General features: G+C 39.8%; 1 protein-coding gene and 2 pseudogenes across 3 annotated transcripts; all 3 read left to right on the top strand.

Moving 5' to 3' along the window:
* Window positions 1–263: 263 nt before the first annotated feature.
* LOC110494432 (transcription factor HES-5-like) lies at window positions 264–1,653 on the top strand (annotated as a pseudogene). The gene is made up of 2 exons (XR_016488004.1): window positions 264–391; window positions 506–1,653. The product of XR_016488004.1 is annotated as a transcription factor HES-5-like (transcript).
* Window positions 1,654–5,697: 4,044 nt separating this feature from the next.
* Window positions 5,698–10,035, top strand: LOC110494431 (transcription factor HES-5). Its single transcript, XM_021569455.3, has 2 exons — window positions 5,698–8,736; window positions 8,852–10,035. The coding sequence occupies exons 1-2, from the start codon at window positions 8,674–8,676 to the stop codon at window positions 9,281–9,283; spliced, it is 495 nt and encodes a 164-aa protein (XP_021425130.2). The 5' UTR covers window positions 5,698–8,673; the 3' UTR covers window positions 9,284–10,035.
* Window positions 10,036–21,074: 11,039 nt separating this feature from the next.
* Window positions 21,075–21,853, top strand: LOC149976074 (transcription factor HES-5-like; annotated as a pseudogene). Its single transcript, XR_016487660.1, has 2 exons — window positions 21,075–21,244; window positions 21,358–21,853. The product of XR_016487660.1 is annotated as a transcription factor HES-5-like (transcript).
* The last annotated feature ends 1,244 nt before the right edge of the window (window positions 21,854–23,097 follow it).

The raw sequence follows: 23,097 nt of genomic DNA, 5'->3' as shown, positions 1-23,097 counted from the left end.
TCCCAACATCAGGCAGCAGATCTGGGGGTCACCACTTTCCCAGATTCACACAGCGCTCTGTGAGACACTCTCCATCTCCCCCACCCCTCCACCTGTTCCCCTGAGATGTGATCATTGTCCCCCAGTAATAAGAACACTGAGAATGTGGCAGCTCCAAATTCCTCATTGTCCTCCCAAGCTCACCCATTGGCTACAGACTGTGAGATTCTCCTACAAGCCCAAGACACACACATTCATATGCAGATTTGGGAGTATATATAGGAGAGATGAAACCAGTAGAAATCTGATTATCTCTACACAAAGACCTCTACAACACATAGATCCAGCCACGACACCTTCAATCACTTCAGCAATGATCTACTCTAAGGAGCACCTGACTCTGACCAACAAGGTAAAGTGAGATTCAAATTCAAGGAAATTAAGTTCATTAGACTGATTTTTATGTGTTTCATTAATGTTATATATCAGAATACGATTATTAATGACCCTCCTTCTCTTCTTGCAGCTAAGAAAGCCAGTGCTGATATTACAGAGATCATAACAACAGCAGCATTGAGCAGCTCAAGTCTTCCCTGTTTCCAGAGATCCCCAACCAGCAGCCTGACTCCAAGCTGGAGAAAGCTGACATCCTGGAGATGACAGTTTGCTTCCTGAGAAAACAGCAACAGTATCAACCAGTGAGTTCCTCCTCCTGCTCAGCACCTGTCAATCAGGGTTACTCCAGCTGTGTCCAAGAGATTGTGCACTTCCTGTCCAAGGATGAGGTGACGACAGAGTCCCAGAGAAGACTGCTGAGCCACTTCCAGAGCCTGCAGCCATCCTCTGATAAGAACCGCAGGGAGAGTGACCTGCCTCAGCTCAGCTCTCTAACCCAGCACAGTATCAGCAAAGAAAAGAGTCCAGTGGACAGCGCACTCTGGAGGTCCTGGTAGAGTTCTACAGATTTAAAAGCTCCACTCAGACAAACACAATGGACCATGTTGGTCAAACATTAATGGACAGTAATGTGAATAGGATGAGACAATATTCTCCTGCAGAAAATGTCAGTTTTAATTTGATTGTGTTCATTATTTTTTCAGGAATATGTGAAAAAGCCTTCCTAATGAAAGTTCATATTGATATCATCACTTTTCATTTAACTTGAGTATTATGTCAAGTTATTTTTACTTTGTAAGAGGAAATTCCTCCATCTGCTAAGGATGGTTTATATTGTTGACTGTTCATTATAATCTATTTATTACCCACATTGGGTGAGATAGCAAAGAATGTTTAAATTCTTTAATTGTGCAACATAATCCTCCTGTTAATGAATTTCAGAAAATATATTCTTGTTGATGACTTAAAAATCTTTCATTGATTTGCTGTATATCCAAGCCTGGTTTTTGTGATGAACTACCAATTTGTGTTGGTTTGTATTACAATTTTTTAATTCTCGTATATTGAGATATCTAACATATGTCTGCTTTGTTTTTAAAGCTGCATTTGTCTATGTTTCTTCTATGAATATTTAATATAACCCACACTCTATGATGAGTGCCTGTGTGACTTGAAGCTGTTTTCTCGCAATTGTAGTGATGCTTAATCACAAAGTTTAAGTTCTTAACAATTAAAAAATGTATTCTCTATATGAAAATAAAAACAATCTTGAAATGTGGCTGATTGTCTGTGGTTTATTAAAATCCTATACTTTGCGTTAGAGTCTGAGTACTGGTCATTTGACACCCTAAAGTCTTAGATCCTAGGAAATAAAGATTTGATGGTTTATGTCATGAATGTAAGATTGTCCAATATGTATTTCATATCCCGTGTGAATGAATTTAGATGAGCGTTAAGAGGTATGAGACATGTATCACTAATACCTCTGAAATTATTATCAATTTATGATTATCAATTTTTACAATCAAATACAGTAAAGGCGCCTGCGTACTAGGTAGGTTCAGTTTGCTCCTACCAGAATTCAGCTCGGCGAAGCGAACATCTGTGGCTCACACTCTCTTAAAAGACCTTTGTTTGAACAACGAGAAAAAAGTGGCAATACTACTCTTTGTCTCTCTTGAAATGCCGAAGCAATCACTATACATTCCCTCAAAATAGTCCAAATTAATTTAAGACAAATCAGGAAATCTGTAATTGATTTTGACGTTTTTGTCAAGGTCTTAGTCGAGCAATTTTACATTTAATTAAGATGTTTGGTGCAGTACTTCGGAGATGAAAAAATGTGCATGAAAACTAGTCGCCTCTCAAGTGAAAATATATGCATGAAAACTAGTCGCCTCTCAAGTGAAAATATGTGCATGAAAACTAGTTGTCTATAGTTGAATGACAACAAACACTATTGAATAATTCAGTCCATAGTTCCGGCTCCAACTAGAAGGACTGTTGACCAATCACTGACGAAGGGGCGTAGACTTCAGCTACCGAACTTTAACTTGCTTCAACAAACATTTTATTGATACGCTAACAGACGAAAAAAGCCCATGCGGAAGAGAAGTTCCTGGAAATCGAAATTGCTTCAGTTTTAAGTCTTTTGTAAGAACAATATTTTCCAAAACAAACAGAAACGGCACAACATGTTGGCAAAATATTTGTGCAAAATGTTGCAACTGGGAAGCATGCGACACTCTTAATGCCGTGTTGACGTGCTAGTCGCAACTACAAAACGCGGAAATGTATGACTCGCTAATTGGTTGTAGCATAGCCGTGGGAAGTAGTTTGGGGGGGGGGGGGGCTGGACTAATCTTTTTTCCAGCGCTGATGTATATATCAGTACACTTATACAGGACTATTAAAGGCCCAGTGCACTACTTTTGTAAAATCAATGTTTAAAAAACAGAACAATTATTAATATTTTTTTTTTTTATTATGAATTTTCTGGGGATTTTTTCAGCACCCCTACTTCCCGTGGCTATGGGTTATAGTTAAACACATGCCGCGTTCGACCTGTAAGCATGTCGTACGAGTTCCTACCAGCAAGTGAACAACGGCATTAGTGTGACAGAGCATTTGTCTACGTTGGTGATTGTCAGCAAGCACAGAAGAGTGACTTTAGTTTACAAAAGCAGGAGACACTCATATTACTGAAACTCATACTACGCTCCTATTCAAACAGCGGTGGTGCGCACTAATAGCGTTTCAATCGGTAACGTAACTCGCTCTGAGAGCTTGAAGTAATTGTTCCCTTTGCTCTGCAAGGGCCTCGGCGAGGGGACGGACTAAAGTTATACTGTTACACATGCTTTACACATTTTATATTGAAAAATCTGTTCTGCATTGTTCCATAGATTACAGGTGTTCTGTATCTTGAGTTGGCCAGTATGTTGATGCTAGGTAGATTTTTGGGGTGTCTTGTAAAAATAAAGCTTCTTGATAATCTCGTTTTATCATAGTCAGGTGGGCAGACAGACACAGAGTAGCCTTCTTTGTCTGGGATTGGACTCAACTGCATAGCTAATGGTATGAATAATAAGACACACTTATATTGTTCTTCCATTGAAAGCAAATCATTGAATGGAGAAAGTGTGGGAAACCCAGGAAAACTCACTCACAGAGCCTCTTTGGGACAATAGACTCAGACCCCTACCTACTAGTGTCAAGGGATAGGGAGAGGAATTTTGTTCACATAATTTCCCAAACCAAAGACATTAATAAAAAGTGTCTGGCAAAAATAACTGCATGTCATAGTCTTATTTTTAAATATAGCCTTTTGTTAAAGTTCTTATTCTAATAAATACATCAATAATAATTTCCCATATGGGAAATGCAGGATTTTGAATGAAACTTGTTTATTCTTGTATAGGCTACCAAGAGTATTTCCAAATCATCTATTAGTCCAAATATTTGTATTACCACCTCCTTGATTGAAAAACAAACTTTACCACTAAGGGAATGATGGGCAATGAATTAGCATTTAACAATGCACACTCTATTGGTTCATGGAATCTCTCTCAATGGGCAGAGTGTGGGAAAGCTCTGGAGAGCAGAATCACAGTTCAGTGTCATTAGTGTCATCACCATCATCAGTCCCACCAGCACCTGACTGTCTGGGGAACACTCAGAGACAGTGAGGAATAGGCACACTTATTGTAACGGCAGATTTCCTCTGAGGAGGTGTAGCAAGGATCAGACCAATAAGCAGCGTGGTAGGTGTCCATGTTTTAATAGGGAAAACTGAACATTAACACAAAATAACACCGTAAAATAACACCGTGAACTGTCACCGAAACAGTCCCGTGTTGCACAGAGGCAGGAAACAATCACCCACAAAATACCCAAAGAACATGGCTGCCTAAATATGGTTCCCAATCAGAGACAACGATAAGCACCTGCCTCTAATTGAGAACCAATCTAGGCAACCATAGACTTACATAAACACCTAGAAAGGAACAGCCCCATAAACATACAAAACCCCTAGACAAGACAACATATCACCCATGTCACACCCTGACCTAACCAAAATAACAAGGAAAACAAAGAACACTAAGGTCAGGGTGTGACACAGAGAGGGGAATTAAAAATGATTTGCCTATTTGGTTGAGTATGTTTTTGGAACTATCCTTATGGAAGAAAATCTAACATATAATGTAATATAATTATTTTAAATCCTAATTTGGAATGACATGACATTTTCACTTTAATAAAACCTAGCTATTGCCTAGGAGAAAAAAATCTATATAATCTTAAATGCCTTTTAGAAAACAGAAAGAATTGCAGACATTGACTTGGACTAACTTGGATGCAGAAAGATAAATACGTTCATATATATAAACAGTTGAAGTCGGAAGTTTACATACACTTAGGTTGGAGTCATTAAAACTCATTTTTCAACCACTCCACACATTTCTTGTTAACAAATTATAGTTTGGCAAGTCAGTTAGGACATCTACTTTGTGCACGACACAAGTCATTTTTCCAACAATTGTTTACAGACAGATTATTTTACTGATAATTCACTGTATTACAATTCCAGTGGGTCAGAAGTTTACATACACTAAGTTGACTGTGCCTTTAAACAGCTTGGAAAATTCCAGAAAATTATGTCATGGCTTTAGAAGTTTCTGCTATGCTAATTGACATCATTTGAGTCAATTGGAGGTGTAGCTGTGGATGTATTTCAAGGCCTAACTTCAAACTCAGTGCTTCTTTGCTTGACATCTAGGTAAAATCAAAAGAAATCAGTCAAGACCTCAGAAAACTAATTGCAGACCTCTACAAGTCTAGTTCAATTTCCAAACACCTGAAGGTACCACGTTCATCTGTACAAACAATAGTACGCATGTATAAACACCATCGGACCACGCAGCCGTCATATCGCTCAGGAAGGAGACGCGTTCTGTCTCCTAGAGATGAACGTACTCCGGTGCGAAAAGTGCAAATCAATCCCAGAACAACAGCAAAGGACCTTGAGAAGATTGTGGAGGAAACAGGTACAAAAGTATGAATATCCACAGTAAAACAAGTCCTATATCGACATAACCTGAAAGGCCGCTCAGCAAGGAAGAAGCCACTGCTCCAAAACGGCCATAAAAAAGTCAGACTACGGTTTGCAACTGCACATGTGGACAAAGATCGTACTTTTTGGAGAAATGTCCTCTGGTCTGATGAAACAAAAATATAACTGTTTGGCCATACTGACCATCGTTATGTTTGGAATAAAAAGGGGGAGACTTGCAAGCTGAAGAACACCATCCCAACCGTGAAGAACGGGGATGGCAACATCATGTTGTGGGGGGGGTTGCTGCAGGAGGGACTGGTGCACTTCACAAAATAGATGGCATCATGAGGATGGACATTTTTGTGGATATATTGAAGCAACATCTCAAGACATCAGTCAGGAAGTTAAAGCTTGGTCGCAAATGGGTCTTCCAAATGGACAATGACCCCAAGCATACTTCCAAAGTTGTAGCAAAATGGCTTAAGGACAACAGAGTCAAGGTATTGGAGTGGCCATCACAGAGCCCTGACCTCAATCCTCTAGAAAAATTTGTGGGCAGAACTGAAAAAGCGTGTGTGAGCAAAAAGTACCTACAAACCTGACTCAGTTACACCAGCTCTGTGAGGAGGAATGGGCCAAAATTCACCCAACTTATTGTGGGAAGCTTATGGAAGGCTACCCAAAACGTTTGACCCAAGTTAAACAGTTTAAAGGCAATGCTATCAAATACTAATTGAGTGTATGTTAACTTCTGACCCACTGGGAATGTGATGAAAGAAATAAAAGCTGAAATAAATCATTCTCTCTACTATTATTCTGACATTTTACATTCTTAAAATAAAGTGGTGATCCTAACTGACCTAAAACGGGTCATTTTTACTAGGATTAAATGTCAGGAATTGAGAAAAACTGAGTTTAAATGTATTTGGTAAAGGTATATACAGTATATATATATATTTGTATATATACCTGTACCTATAAGAGTATGTGTTGAATCAGCCAGTATAGGAGTTTCCCTCCAGATTCCAGATGGTCTGTGACGTCAGGCTGTGTCTATAGTACAACACAGAGCCAATAGCCGTCACTAATGGTCCACTGAGCAGATTTTGTAGTGCATTGATCACAGCACACTGGACTCACTGTGGCAAACTCAGCTCTCTACTCACACTGACCAGTAGCTCCAAGACAGAGGACACATCTGCAGCATCTGGACTTTCAAAGCTGGAAGTGTATTCCCTCCAATCTGAATAATAGGAACAGTATTTCAACATAACCTCTCAAATAGTTATGAGAAATGATGCTGAAGTCACACCAATATTTATCTATGTGTTGCTCATATTGCTATTTTCTCTGTCTTCTATAAGAATGTATCTCATTACGCTGATTATGTTGATTTCATAATAATTTGGAAAAAATGTAGCATGAACAATTATGAATTCATCTCAAAAGTGAAGCAAACAATCTAAAATACTATATTTGCACAGAAGTTTGAAACAGCACTTATTTTATTCAAAAAAAACTAATCAAGAGGTCACATTCATAATGCAGTCATCAAATATTTCATTTATTTAACTAGGCTAGTCATTAAGAACAAATTCTTATTAACAATGACAGCCTACCGGGGAACAGTGTGTTAACTGCCTTGTTCAGCTGCAGAACGACAGATTTTTACCTTGTCAGCTCGGGGATTTGATTCAGCAACCTTTCAGTTACAGGCCCAACGCTCTAACCACTAGGCTACCTGCCACCCCCCTATTTAAATATGATATGGTAGGCTAGGAATCCTCCAATGAAATGCATTATTGGAGATGATCGTGGACTTCAGGAAACAGCAGAGGGAGCACCCCCCTATCCACATCGATGGGACCGCAGTGGAGAAGGTGGAAAGCTTCAAGTTCCTCGGCGTACACATCACTGACAAACTGAAATGGTCCACCCACATAGAATGTGTGGTGAAGAACCTCTTCAACCTCAACAGGCTAAAGAAATGTGGCTTAATACCTAAAACCTTCACAAACTTTTACAGATGCACAATTGAGAGCATCCTGTCGGGCTGTATCACCACCTGGTACGGAAACTGCACCGCCCACAACCGCAAAGCTTTCCAGAGGGTGGTGCGGTCTGCCCAACGCATTACCAGGAGAAAACTTCCCGCCCTCCTGGACACCTACAGCACCCGATGCCATAGGAAGGCCTAAAAGATCATCAAGGACATCAACCACCCGAGCAACTGCCTGTTCACCCCGCTATCATCCAGAAGGTGAGGTCAGTACAGGTGTATCAAAGCTGGGACCGAGAGACTGAAAAACAGCTATTGCATCACCCATCTCATATGTATATACTGCATTGTATTCTACACTACACCACTGACTGTTAAAAAGACATCTCCAGCACATCAGAGGCTGCTGCCTATAGACATAGATTAGGAATCACTGGCCACTTTAAGGAAATGAAACATTGGACACTTTAAGGAAATGAAACACTGGACACTTTAAGGAAATGAAACACTGGAAACTTTAATAGTGTCTCTGTATCTTGCATTACTCATCTCATATGTATAAACTGTACTCTATACTATTCTACGGTATCTTAGTCACTTTAATAGTGTGTAAATATTGCATAATCCATCTCATATGTATATACTGTATTCTATACTATGCCACTGTATCTCAGTCCAATGCCACTCTGACATACATATATATATTCTTAATCCATTCCTTACTTAGATGTACATGTATTTTGGGTATATTTTGTGAAACTGTTAGATATTACTTGTTAGATATTACTGCACTGTCGGAGTTTAAAGCATAAGCATTTCGCTACACCCACAATAACATCTGTTAAACATGTGTATGTGACCAATACATTTGATTTGATTAGAAAGCACTGTGCATTTTTATGCAGAATATGTTTGTCAGTCCCAATGTGTACGTTGTGATGATGAGTGTGTGCTCTGTCTGTGTCATTTATCCCAACGTTAAGCAGTAGATCTGGAGGTCACCAGTTTCCCAGATTCCCACAGGGCTCTGTGAGTCACTCTCCATCACCCCCCACATGTTCCCCTGAGACGTGACCATTGTCCACCAGCATTAAGAACCCAAGCACCCCCATTGGCTACAGACTGAGAAACTCCAACAAGCCCAGTACCCACACATTCATATGCAGATTTGGGACTATATATAGGAGAGAAGAAGCCAGTAGAAATCAGATGTTTTCTGCCTTTACAGCACAGAGATCCAGCCATGGCACCTACAATCACTTCAGCTATGATCTACTCTAAGAACCACCTGACTCTGACCAACAAGGTAAACTGAGATTACAATTTTCTTTATGACTTGTTTCTTGAAAATAGATGTCATAATTTTATCTCACCTCTAATACATTCTAGAATAATGTTATTAAAGACTCTCCTTCTTGCAGCTAAGAAAGCCAGTGGTGGAGAAGTTACGCAGAGATCGTATCAACAGCTGCCTTGAGAAGCTCAAGTCTCTCCTGGGTCCAGAGATCCTCAATCAGCAGCTCGACTCCAAGCTGGAGAAAGCAACCATCCTGGAGTTGACAGTTAGCTTCCTGAAACGACAGCAACAGTATCAACCATTGAGCTCCTCCTCCTGCTCAGCACCTGACAATCAGGGTTACTCCAGGTGTGTCCAAGAGATTGTGCACTTCCTGTCCAAGGATGAGGTGACGACAGAGTCCCAGAGAAGACTGCTGAGCCACTTCCAGAGCCTGCAGCCATCCTCTGATAAGAACAGGAGTGAGAGTGACCTGCTTCAGTTGAGCACCCCAGCCCAGCACATCATGAGCAAAGAGAAGGGTCCAGTCAACAGCGCCCTCTGGAGGCCCTGGTAGAGTCCTACAGACTGGAGCTTCATTCTCATGCAGGACATTTCCCAGTCCTTATTACAGAGGAGTTCATCCACATTTTCTGCATTTGCAGGAGTTTATGTTAATTTGTAATGACAAAAGGTATTGAACAATATCAGTATTTGAATCTTCCTCTCTTGATTACAAGAGGATCAATAGCATATTCTGTTTTATATTTCATTTTTATGAAGTGAATATACTGTGTATTGTTCCCTGTGGGAACGTTTTAATAATTTATGAAATAGTGTTCACTGTCTTTCTAGCGGAAAGATTGTGAGTGAACAATGTTCAATCCTATTTGTACTGTTTTGATATCGAAATTGAATATCTTAATGGCAAAACATGCAAACAGTATCAGACGTCATTACATTTATGTAGACGCTGTTATCCAGAGCGACTTACAGTAGTGATTGCATACATTTTCTTCTTTATACTTGTCCCCCGTGGGAATCGAACCCACAATACTGGCGTTGCAAGCACCATGCTACACCAACTAAGCTACACGGAACATTATCGCTTTCCCCTAAAAAAATATATCAGCATTTTAGACAGAATAATACTTCCTCTCGATGGTGAGAGGAGTTAAAACGTGTAGACCTACTGGTTTGTATCGCTATGTGAGTGTATCACAATCCTCGCCTTCTGAGAAGGTATTGTAAAGATTGAAAACATGTTTTCTAAATTAATGTAAATCTTCAAATCAAGTCGATGCGAATAAAAACAATCATCGAAAACAATTAATGTTTGTTTGATTCATTACACTCCGTTGAAATGTGAAATGTCTAAATCTTTCTAATTAAACTGGTTTCCAGATATAGTACAGTAGCCTACGTATATCTAGCTAAACGGCTTTCATATTTCATAACAAAAAAAAATCATACCATACCAACTGCCAAAATGTCAACATGCAAAGGCCTATTTATTTTTCTGCAACAACACGCACACTCATGACACATTGTAGCCTATGTAAGTAAGTGTCCGTGACTTCTAGGCCTTTTAAATTAAGACGACTTGAGACAAAACCAACTCGGTTTAACTTAATGTGTTCTGCTGCTGAACCTGCCTCTCACCAGTGAGAGACAAACATGACAGACACAACTCAAAGTTGCCAACTAACTAGGACTGCCTAAGTATTCAAATGGACTGAGTTCAAGAGATGACGAAATTAGGTAGTTTGATGTGCAATTCATTTCAAATTAAAACATTGATAAGAGACTCAAAATAGAATGTAAAAGTTTTTAAACTTTTTTTTAAAAGTTTTTAAACTAATGACTTTTTCGTCATTAGTCACGTAGGAAACAAATTCATATGCTGCCTTCTCGTGAGTGATTATTAATTAATTAATTTAGCAGTGTATACGTTTTCGTGGAAGTACATTCAAATAATCAGAAGATGTACTTCTGAATCTTGTGAGTTTCAATATGCTGGTAAATGAAACCAGTAAAATTCAGTATTCATTTCAGACAATAATCACCAGTGGTGGAAAAAGCACCCAATTGTCATACTTGAGTAAAAGTAAAGATACCTTAATAGAAAATGACTCAAGTAAATGTGAAAGTCACCAAGTAAAATCCTACTTGAGGAAAAGTCTAAAAGTATTTAGTTTTAAAAATACTTAAGTATTAAACGTAAATGAAATTGCTAAAATATACGTATCGTAAAATAATAAGTATCAAAAGTAAAAGTATAAATAATTTCAAATTCCTTACATAAAGAAAACCAGAAGGCATCATTTTCGAATAAAAAAGGGAAAATGTATGGAGTAAAAAGTACATACTTTTCTTTAGGAATGTACTGAAGTAAAAGTAAAAGTTGTTAAAAATATAAATAGTAAATTACAGATACCCCCAAAAACTACTTCAGTAGTACTTTCAAGTATTTTTACTTAAGTACTTTAGACGATTGCAAATCAAAGATAGGAGGAATAGACAAAGAAAAGTATGTTGGATTTTGTCTGCAGTTTAATTAGCTGACAAAGTTAGACAACAATATTAACAAGAATATAACTCCTCTTTGGATAAGATAAAGATCAAATAAACATTTACCTTTTGTATTTTCATGCACAACAATGCACTGTTCCTTTACAGAAATAAAGGTATGCATGTGAATTTATTTTCTACCGTTATTTGAGGCAGTGTTTCACCTTGAACCAGATCTCAGGGTATTTAGTTAATAATTTCACAGAAAGAGTAAGGCAGTAAACCTCTGCTTATATAAATACATACAATGCATTTCAAATGATTCTGCAACTTTACATTTCATGTAAAACAACAGAATAGGTTCCAGACCAATGTCTAACAGTCTGGTCCAAATGGGACAACTAGCCAATCACCATGGTGGGAATATTTTCCCATTGTAGATATGGCGCTCTGATATATCCAAGCTGAATTTGCACATGAACAGTATATTGTGCTCTGTTCATCATAGGCTCAGTTCATGCCCGCTCCACAGGTTTGTATCTCACGCTGCAGTGGTCATTTGGTCTCAGACCCTAGTCTCAGCCCAATATGTAACCCCTGACCTATAATCTCCCCATCCATGCATCTCTCTCAGTTCATTGTTCGAAGCAGAGTGGTACAATGTCCTCTGGAGTGGGAAAGAGATGCAGCATGTCCCTGGAACATTTGGAATAACTGGTGGGTGACAGCAAGGCCTTCTTCGAAGTGAAAAAATACACAGTCTTTGCCAAAATAGGAGATATAGGAGATGTAGGGATCCTATTCTGGAGATGTTCTATAATAGCTATCTTCAGTTTCTCCACACCACTGCTGCATTTCCTCTCCAACAGAGAGTTTACACCTGAAAAACAAGACAAGACAGTCATGAACACCTCTTCTCTCACACACCGTTTCTATTCATTTTAATACTTCATGACCTAAAGTATTTCAGTGTAATTTAACCTGATCTTAACTAATATGCTGATCCTTCACGTTCATGATGTCCTGAAGAGCGATGTCCATGTAAGCTGGCATTTTCAAATATTGGTCTTGTGTTAGCAACTCGTCAATAAAGTAGAGATGATGGTCTTGGTAGGTCTTGCCCGAGACTTTGTGTTGTTGTAGCTCCTCTGCTGTGTAGTGTTGCTGCGGGTCTTGGGCCAGCTGATGCTCAGTGAGTCGTTGTTAGTGAGCTCTGCATCTCCACTCTCTATTTATGTGCCTACTTCTACACTGTCTCACACTATGCAGCCAATCAGATGGTGGGACAATATTCAGTGGGAATAATAGCTGATTCCTCACAGGACAGGTGGGATGTTGTTCTTTATGCCAAAGAGGTCGGCCACGTTAGTCGCTGGGAAAGTGTCTGTGCCCATGTGTAATCAGAAATATCATTTCCCCATGTTGAGTAGTGATGTACAGTGCCTTGCGAAAGTATTCGGCCCCCTTGAACTTTGCGACCTTTTGCCACATTTCAGGCTTCAAACAAAGATATAAAACTGTATTTTTTTTGTGAAGAATCAACAACAAGTGGGACACAATCATGAAGTGGAACGACATGTATTGGATATTTCAAACTTTTTTAACAAATCAAAAACTGAAAAATTGGGCGTGCAAAATTATTCAGCCCCCTTAAGTTAATACTTTGTAGCGCCACCTTTTGCTGCGATTACAGCTGTAAGTCGCTTGGGGTATGTCTCTATCAGTTTTGCACATTGAGAGACTGAAATTGTTTCCCATTCCTCCTTGCAAAACAGCTCGAGCTCAGTGAGGTTGGATGGAGAGCATTTGTGAACAGCAGTTTTCAGTTCTTTCCACAGATTCTCAATTGGATTCAGGTCTGGACTTTGACTTGGCCATTCTAACACCTGGATATGTTTATTTTTGAACCATTCCATTGTAGATTTTGCTTTATGTTTTGGATCATTGTCTTGTTGGAAGACAAATCTCCGTCCCAGTCTCAGGTCTTTTGCAGACTCCATCAGGTTTTCTTCCAGAATGGTCCTGTATTTGGCTCCATCCATCTTCCAATCAATTTTAACCATCTTCCCTGTCCCTGCTGAAGAAAAGCAGGCCCAAACCATGATGCTGCCACCACCATGTTTGACAGTGGGGATGGTGTGTTCAGCTGTGTTGCTTTTACGCCAAACATAACGTTTTGCATTGTTGCCAAAAAGTTTCATCTGACCAGAGCACCTTCTTCCACATGTTTGGTGTGTCTCCCAGGTGGCTTGTGGCAAACTTTAAACAACACTTTTTATGGATATCTTTAAGAAATGCTTTTCTTCTTGCCACTCTTCCATAAAGGCCAGATTTGTGCAATATACGACTGATTGTTGTCCTATGGACAGAGTCTCCCACCTCAGCTGTAGATCTCTGCAGTTCATCCAGAGTGATCATGAGCCTCTTGGCTGCATCTCTGATCAGTCTTCTCCTTGTATGAGCTGAAAGTTTAGAGGGACGGCCAGGTCTTGGTAGATTTGCAGTGGTCTGATACTCCTTCCATTTCAATATTATCGCTTGCACAGTGCTCCTTGGGATGTTTAAAGCTTGGGAAATCTTTTTGTATCCAAACCCGGCTTTAAACTTCTTCACAACAGTATCTCGGACCTGCCTGGTGTGTTCCTTGTTCTTCATGATGCTCTCTGCGCTTTTAACGGACCTCTGAGACTATCACAGTGCAGGTGCATTTATACGGAGACTTGATTACACACAGGTGGATTGTATTTATCATCATTAGTCATTTAGGTCAACATTGGATCATTCAGAGATCCTCACTGAACTACTGGAGAGAGTTTGCTGCACTGAAAGTAAAGGGGATGAATAATTTTGCACGCCCAATTTTTCAGTTTTTGATTTGTTAAAAAAGTTTGAAATATCCAATAAATGTCGTTCCACTTCATGATTGTGTCCCACTTGTTGTTGATTCTTCACAAAAAAATACAGATGTATATCTTTATGTTTGACGCCTGAAATGTGGCAAAAGGTCGCAAAGTTCAAGGGGGCCGAATACTTTCGCAAGGCACTGTAAATCATTATATTGCAAATATAACAAATATGTTAGGATCACAAGTCTTCCTGTTCATTGCAACACATAGACGCATCAAACAAAACACAACACACGTCTTTATTTATAATATGGCCATTTTACGGGAGAAAAGTTATGATAAAGACAGTGTGCAGCACATAGGTGCTTGGATTACCTGTCTTTAGACTGATAGCCAACCATTAAGTCAAAATCATGACTTTAACCAAGATGCACAGACATTTTGCTACGTGAAGGTTTTGACTACGTAAATAGGCAAAATTATTCCAATATCCTAATGTGTCAATTATATCAAATTTGAACATTTATATAAGATAAATTGAAATACATATTCATCAGCAACGTTGTTTGTTTGTTATTAAAGAAAAAAAGCACATTTCGAAAATGTTGTATTTGTACAAATAGAAATGACTGATCTGTTTGTATTTGGAAGAGTCTCTTTCTGAAGTGATTTATAACTGATCCAGATGGTTTGCCCTGTAAGCCACTCTGTGTCCCTGCATGGGAACAGCCAGTGTGTCTTTGTGAGAGCAGACACACTTCTACAGTGTCTCAGGGCTAGCAGGCTGCAAACAGAAGTCGGAGAAGCCGTGTGTCCCTGTGGCTCCCAACTCCAGAGAAAGGAGAGCGTGTGACTGGGGCATACTCAGCGTTGTGCAGAGAGCCAGCTGTGCTTTGGAGCTCACAGGAGGGAAGTGTGCTGCCTGGGGCTTCTGGGAAACCTGAGTTCTGAATGGCCTCCAATCTGATCAGTTCAATGTCACTGCGTCAAACATCTTTCAGTGAAAGCTACAATATTATGAGTACCAGTATTTTATAATGTGGTGTTTTAATATTTTTTTGTAAGTTGTGATGCTGAGCGTGTGCTCTATCAGTGTTATTGATCCCAACATCAGGCAGCAGATCTGGGGGTCACCACTCTGTGAGTCACTCTCCATCACCGTCCACCCCTCCACCTGTTCCCCTGAGATGTGACCATTGTCCCCCAGTAATAAGAACACTGAGCATGTGCAAGCTCCACATTCCTCATTGTCTTCCCAAGCTCACCCATTGGCTACAGACTGTGAGAATCTCAAACAAGCCCAAAACCCAAACATTCATATGCAGATTTGGGACTATATATAGGAGAGATGAAGCCAGTTGAAATCAGATTATCTCTACACAAAGACCTCTACAACACAGCGATCCAGCCACGACACCTTAAATCACTTCAGCAATGATCTACTCTAAGGAGCACCTGACTCTGACCAACAAGGTAAATTGAGATTCAAATTCAAGGAATTGAATTTTATTAGATTTTTAAAAATGTGTTTCATTAATGTAATATACCAGAATAAGGTTATTAATCACCTTCCTTCTCTTCTTGTAGCTAAGAAAGCCTGTGGTGGAGAAGTTGCGCAGAGATCGTATCAACAGCAGCATTGAGCACCTCAAGTCTCTCCTGGGACCAGAGATCCTCAATCAGCAGTCCAATCCAAGCTGGAAAAAGCAACAGCAATAGTACCAGCCAGTGAACTCCACCTCCTGCTCAGGACCTGTCAATCGAGGTTACTCCACATGTGTCCAAGAGATTGTGCACTTCCTGTCCAAGGATGAGGTGAAGGCACAGTCCCAGAGAAGACTGCTGAGCCACTTCCAGAGCCTGCAGCCATCCTCTAATAAGATCCAGAGGGAGAGTGACCAGCCACAGCTGAGCTCCCTAGCCCAGCGTAGCATCATGTGCATCAGCATGATTACCACCTCTGAGGGTTTAGAGCTTGAGGTAGTCACCTCATACAAGTACTTGGGAGTATGGCTAGACAGTACACTGTCCTTCTCTCAGGACATATCAAAGCTGCAGGCTAAAGTTAAATCTAGACTTGGTCTCCTCTATCGTAATCGCTCCTCTTTCACCCCAGCTGCCAAACTAAATCTGATTCAGATGACCATCCTACCCATGCTAGATTACAAATACATAATTTATAGATCGGCAGGTAAGGGTGCTCTCGAGCGGTTGGATGTTATTTACCATTCGGACAGATTTGCCACCAATGCTCCTTATAGGACACATCACTGCACTCTATAATCCTCTGTAAACTGGTCATCTCTGTATACACGTCACAAGACCCACAGGTTGATGCTTATTTATAAAACCCTCTTAGGCCTCACTCCCCCTATCTGAGATGTCTATCTCCTGCAGCCCTCATCCTCCACATACTACACCCGTTCTGCCAGTCACATTCAGTTAAATGTCCCCAAAGCACACACATCCCTGAGTCACTCGTTTTTTTCAGTTCACTGCAGCTAGCGACTGCAACAAGCTGCAAAAAACACTCATACTGGACAGTTTTATCTAAATCTCTTCATTCTTAGACTCAATCATGGACACTCTTACTGACAGTTGTGGCTGCTTTGCGTGATGTATTGTCTCTACCTTCTTGCCCTTTGTGCTGTTGTCCGTGCCCAATAATGTTTGTATCATGTTTTGTGCTGCTACCATGTTGTGTTGCTACCATGTTGTGTCTACCATGTTGTGTTGCTACCATGTTGTGTGTCTACCATGTTGTGTTGCTACCATGTTGTGTGTCTACCATGTTGTGTGTCTACCATGTTGTGTTGCTACCATGTTGTGTGTCTACCATGTTGTGTTGCTACCATGTTGTGTGTCTACCATGTTGTGTGTCTACCATGTTGTGTTGCTACCATGCTGTGTGTCTACCATGTTGTGTTTTAGTTGACATGCGAAATTGACTATAGAGAGATAATTAATCATAAATGTGAATTCCCCAGGAAGCAAGATAGATCTTTTTTTTTTTTTACTGATGCACCTGTTTTATTTAAATGTATTATTTTTGGGGATAATCAGAATGTGTTACAATTGCATATCAGTTTGTTTAGTTTGGTTATCAGTGATCCCAGGTGTTGGGCCCAAACTGCAGCTGTCATCTTAGTTCTCTGAAAATGTAGGGCATCTATGCCACTCAAACTCAAAAGCTAATGTTATGTGTAATAAGACACACTTCTATTGTTCCTCCATTGAAAGCACTGAATGGAGAAAGTGTGGGAAACCCAGGAAAACTCACTCACAGAGCTCCTTAGGGACAATAGACTGGGACTTTCAGAGGTTAGGGGGGAGACTGGGTCTCTATGGGGAAATCATTGGATCTATTGCTAATGATCCCATAAATGTTCAGTATTTGGGTCTTGGGTATAGGCAGAAGACACCTACAATAAGGCCTAAGTACATAAGTAATGGCATGAAGCCATTTGTATGTGGGACATGGTTGAAATGTGCAATTTTGTTTCTGTACAATACACAAACACACACTCAACTTGAATTGATTCTCTGTAACAGTGAGTCTGTTTCCTACGATCAATATTTAAATAATGAGCTTTACCCCCAGGGGCTCGACGGGAACTGTTTGTTTAAAGCCTCCTTACGTTTATCACCACCCTGATCAACAAGTCCCTCCTGACCATAGAGGTGCCATCGATCTTCAAAACAGCTGCTGTCACCCCTTTACTGAAGAAAACCAACCTCAACCAGGACATCCTATCCAACTACAGGCCTATCTCCAACCTCCCCTTCCAAATCCTCAGAGATTATAACATCAACTGCTAGGCTACCAATACCCAGGTCTACATTAACACCAAACCTGACACCATCTCTGCCTTAGCAATACTCAGCAACTGCCTAGAGGGCGTCAGGCCATGGATGGAAGAGAACTTCCTCCAGTTGAACAGTAGCAAGTCTGAGGCTATGCTTATTGGGACACGCAAGCAGGTCACCAGTGCTGGAAACATCTGCCCTACAATCAATGACCAACCCATCTACCTGTCCTCTGTCATCTCCAACCTAGGAGTCTAGTTTGATCCTTCTCTGTCCTTCGATGCCCACATAAAACAAATATGTAAAACATCATTCCTGGGTTTTACCATCACTCTCCCAGCCAGATGCAGAGAAACTCATCCACGACTTTATCTTCTCTCGGATCGACTACAGCAATGTACCATTTGGGGACCTCCTAGCCAAATTACTACAGAGGCGCCAACTTATCCAGAACAGTGCTGCCAGGGTCCTGACCAGGACCAAGAAGTCAGACCACATCACACCTATCCTGGCCTCCACTGGCTACCGGGCAACTACAGGATCGACTTCAAAAATCTCATGCTTTTATTTAAGGCCCTGAATGGATTGAGCCGCACCTACAACAGTGACCTCATCTCAATCAGTGAGCCAACTTGCAGTCTCCGGTCGAGCCACTTCCTACTGCTTCAAGTCACAACTCCGAACTGTAGAGGACAGAGTCTTCTGCTCCCTTGCCCCTCGCCTATGGAATGCTCTCCCTGATTATCTGAGAGCCGCTCTCTCACTCAGAACTTTTAAAACCTACTTCTACAGACTGTCTTTTTCATAATCATAGGCCCAATCTAAAATATATTTAGCAACTAGCCCACTTTTGCTATTTTACCTGCCTTGATTCTAAATATATGTTGTTTATATTGTATATATAGTGAACAATAATATCAACGCAACATGCAACAATTTTAAAGATGTTACTGAGTTACAACATCCTGATCAATTCCTATAAGGAAATCAGTCAATTGGAATAAATCAATTAAGCTCTAATCTATGGATTTCACATGACTGAGAATACAGATATGCATCTGTTGGTCACAGATACCTTTAAAAAAAGGTAGGGGTGTGGATCAGAAACCAGTCCCTATCTGGTGTGCAGCATGACACATCTCCATCACATAGAGTTGATCAAGATGTTGATTGTGGCCTGTGGAATGTTGTCCCACTCCTCTTCGATGGCTGTGAGAAGTTACTGAATATTGTCGGGAGCTGGAACATGATGTCATACACATCGAACACGTACACGCATCCCAAACATGCTCAATAGGTCTGGTGAGTATGCAGGCCATGAAAAGAACTGGTACATTTTCAGCTTCTATGAATTGTGTACAGATCCTTGTAACATGGGGTAGTGTATTATAATGCTGAAACATGAGGTGATCGCGGAGGATGAATGGCACGACAATAGGGCTCAGGATCTCATCACGGTATCTCTGTGCATTCAATTTGACATTGATAAAATGCGATTGTGTTCATTGTCCATTTGGACACACCTACTCATTCCAAGGTCTTTATTTATTTTTACTATTGTCCACATTGTAGAATAATAGTGAAGACATCAAACTATAAAATAACATATATGGAATCATGTAGTAACCAAACAAGTGTTAAACAAATCTAAATGTATTTTATATTCGAGATTCTTCAAAGCAGGCACCATTTGCCTTTGTTTAACTCTTTCTTGGTTATTACATGATTCCATGTGTTATTTCATAGTTTTAATGTCTTCACTACTATTATACAATGCAGAAAATAGTACAAATGAAGAAAGACCCCTGAATGAGTAGGTGTTCTAAAACTTTTGACCTGTAGTGTGGGTCAAGGACTAGTTAAAGTGTATATTTACCTGGATTTTTTCCTTATTGCAGGCTACAACTTCAACCAGTTTTAGTCTTGAAATCTTTGGTTGTTTACTACACTACTTATTCTGTTTAGCACATGTCCTGACATGTGAATCCTTAAAGAACTATGCTGAATGTGTGTAGACAAAGAAGAGCTCTCCAGTAGGGGTACCAAAACATTCAAGGAACCTTTTCTCAAAAGTGGTGTTACAAGTTTATCAACTTCCAAAGCAGAGATGCTTTCCCATTGTTCCTCAACTGTAGTGTATGATATACCATTTTCTAGTCGCTACTTTTATCCAATTTAAAAAACTACATTTAAAATGTTCCTACATACATCCAGGTGGTTAGTCACATTTATGAATGTGATATTCAATGCTATGGGATATAGGTGTTAAAGCCAAATGCAATATTTTATCAAATATTTTGTAAATCTTTTTTTAGGGTACCTAAAGAGGTCCTAGAATTCAAAATGAAATAGCTAAATGATCCATGGTATGACCATCTTAAAACAATTCCATATGTTAGCATAGTCCCCCCAGACTATGTTTCCCTCCAGAATCTAGATGGTCTGTGACGTCAGGCTCTGTCTATAGTACAACACAGAGCCAATAGCCGTCACTAATTGTCCACTGAGCAGGTTTTGTAGTGCATTGATCACAGCACACAGGAGTCAGTGTGGGAAACTCAGATCAGCTCTCTACTCACACTGGCCAGTACCTCCAAGACCGAGGACACATCTGCAGCTGCTGGACTCCCAATACAGGAAATGTATTCCCTTCCAAAAACGTTATATCCTACTTTGACCTAATATTGTCTAATTGTTTTATTTTTCAGGTTTAAAAGAGGTGAAATACTGAAATCACAAGGAATTACCAAATGGATATTGTTTAGAAATAAAGTAAAATAATGCAAATCATTCATCAAATCAAATTAACAGGTCATAGTTCAAAATCATTTGAAAAAACTGCACTGTATCAAGGAAATAGTAGGCTGTTCTAAAAAATGTAACAATCAAAAGGATTTGGGTAGCACCAAGAGTTTTAATGTACAGGATTTGTGTTCGAGTCATTATTTTATAATGTGGTGTTTTAATGAATTTTTGTCAATTGTGATGATGATCCCAACATCAGGCAGCAGATCTGGGAGTCACCACTTTCCCAGATTCACACAGCGCTCTGTGAGTGACTCTCCATCACCCCCCACCTGTTCCCCTGAGATGTGACCATTGTCCCCTAGCAATAAGAACACTGAGCATGTGGCAGCTCCACATTCCTCGTTGTCCTCCCAAACTCACCCATTGGCTACAGTCTGTGAGATTCTCCTACAAGCCCAAGACACACACATTCATATGCAGATTTGGGAGTGTATATATAGGAGATGAAGCCAGTAGAAATCAGATTATCTCTACAGAGGCCTCTACAGCACAGACATCCATCCATGGCACCTACAATAACGTCAGCTATGATCCTCTCTGAGGAGCACCCGACTCTGACCAATAAGGTAAATTGAAGATTCAAATTCAAGGAAATTAATTTAATTTGATTGATTGTTTGTGTTTAAATAATGTCATATTCCAGAATAAGGTTATTAACTTGCCTCTTATCTTCTTGCAGTGAAGAAAGCCATTGGTGGAGAAGCATAGATCATATCAATAGCAGCCTTTCCTGGGTCCAGAGATCCTCAATCAGCAGCCCGACTCCAAGCTAGAGAAAGCCGGAGATGACAGTTTGCTTCCTGAAACGACAGCAACAGTACCAGCCAGTGAGCTCCTCCTCCTGTTCAGCACTGTCAATCAGGGTTACTCCAGATGTGTCCAAGAGATAGTGCACTTCCTGTCCAAGGATGAGGTGAAGACACAGTCCCAGAGAAGACTGCTGAGCCACTTCCAGAGCCTGCAGACATCCTCTGATAAGAACAGAATGGAAAGTGACCTGCCTCAGCTCAGCTCCCCAACCCAGCACAGCATGAGCAAAGACTAGAGTCCAGTCAACACCGCCCTCTGGAGGCCCTGGTAGAGTCCTACAGAATGGAGCTCAACTTGCAGACAATCACAATGGACCATGTTGGTCTAAAATGTGTCATGGGCAGTAGTGTGGGAAGATATATTCCTCATATTCTGTTTATGCATGAGGTTTTAAACATCTTGTGACTAAGAATTTTTTTTAAATGAAAATTTAATTGAACAATCCATTTTTGTTGTTTTATTTGAAAAATAACCTTTATGTTTTATGAAACGTGTCATGTTGATCATGAAAAAGAATAACTTGAATGGTCCTCCATGAGGATTTTTAACCAAAAATAGGTTTTATATCAACAAACAGTTTGCGATTGTCAATTTGACTCATGTTTTAAGCTCAAACCATATAGGAAAACATTTAGTTACCACTACATTTTTCTCATGATAAGGTAATATTGAAAGGTTATTGAGTATGTATCAGTCTGAGTATTTATCCATCATGAGTATTTACCCCAAAATGCTAGAATTTGCTTTATGTGAATGTTATTCCGATCATTTCAGTGAAGATATTGCAGAGAAATGTGTATTCTCTCAATGCAAAACCTCTTGTTTATTTTAAACAATTATCTTGTCTTTCATAAAGACAGTAAATGTGTTTCCTGTACTCTGTTGGAGTATCATAAGAACTTGGGACAATTATCCAAGACTTGTTGTGATGTTTAATCACGAGTCTATTCACCTTGAGGTGATGTCTCATTGAGTCAATTTGAATAAACAAAAAAAGTTATGAATTGATTGATATCTTGTTCTTCACTTTTTTCCCCCAGTCTGTGCTAGTTACTCATCTCCTCATGCAAGAACAAATTGGCATTTGTGAGTGAAACCTCCTCGTGTGCTCTTAGAGTTGTCCATGGTGCTAAACTAGAATTGCCCACCACTGAACAATGTAGCACAGGAAGCAGTCTTTCTAAACTAAGCTACTAATGCCATTGCCAGCTCAGGCTGATCAATGTTAGCCTCCCTACATAATTATGTTGAAAGTCATTCCACCATTGACAGTGTGTAACTTGAGTCACTGTGATAACAGTGAATGACATTCTACACGATATTACAAATATAATTAAGAAAATAATCAGGAATGTTTAAGTGGTATCAATTACAACATGTAAAAATAATCATTGCTGAACTTGAAATGGAAAATAATATCATGCAACAAAACAGAGTAAAGCCTTCATAAAATGTCAAATAATTTGAGAAGCTTAATCCCTATAAGAATAAAATTGCTTTGAAGTGTATTGGTCATACACTGTAGACAATTTCATGGGTACATTAAAACAAGATATACTTTTGTATACGTAGTGTTATTGGATTCAGCTATTTCAGCCACACTTGTTGC

The sequence above is a fragment of the Oncorhynchus mykiss genome, chromosome 17 (genome assembly GCF_057628025.1).
Source record: "Oncorhynchus mykiss isolate SJ-2025 chromosome 17, ASM5762802v1, whole genome shotgun sequence".
NCBI lineage: Eukaryota > Metazoa > Chordata > Actinopteri > Salmoniformes > Salmonidae > Oncorhynchus > Oncorhynchus mykiss.
This window is presented reverse-complemented; position numbering and strand designations above follow the sequence as displayed.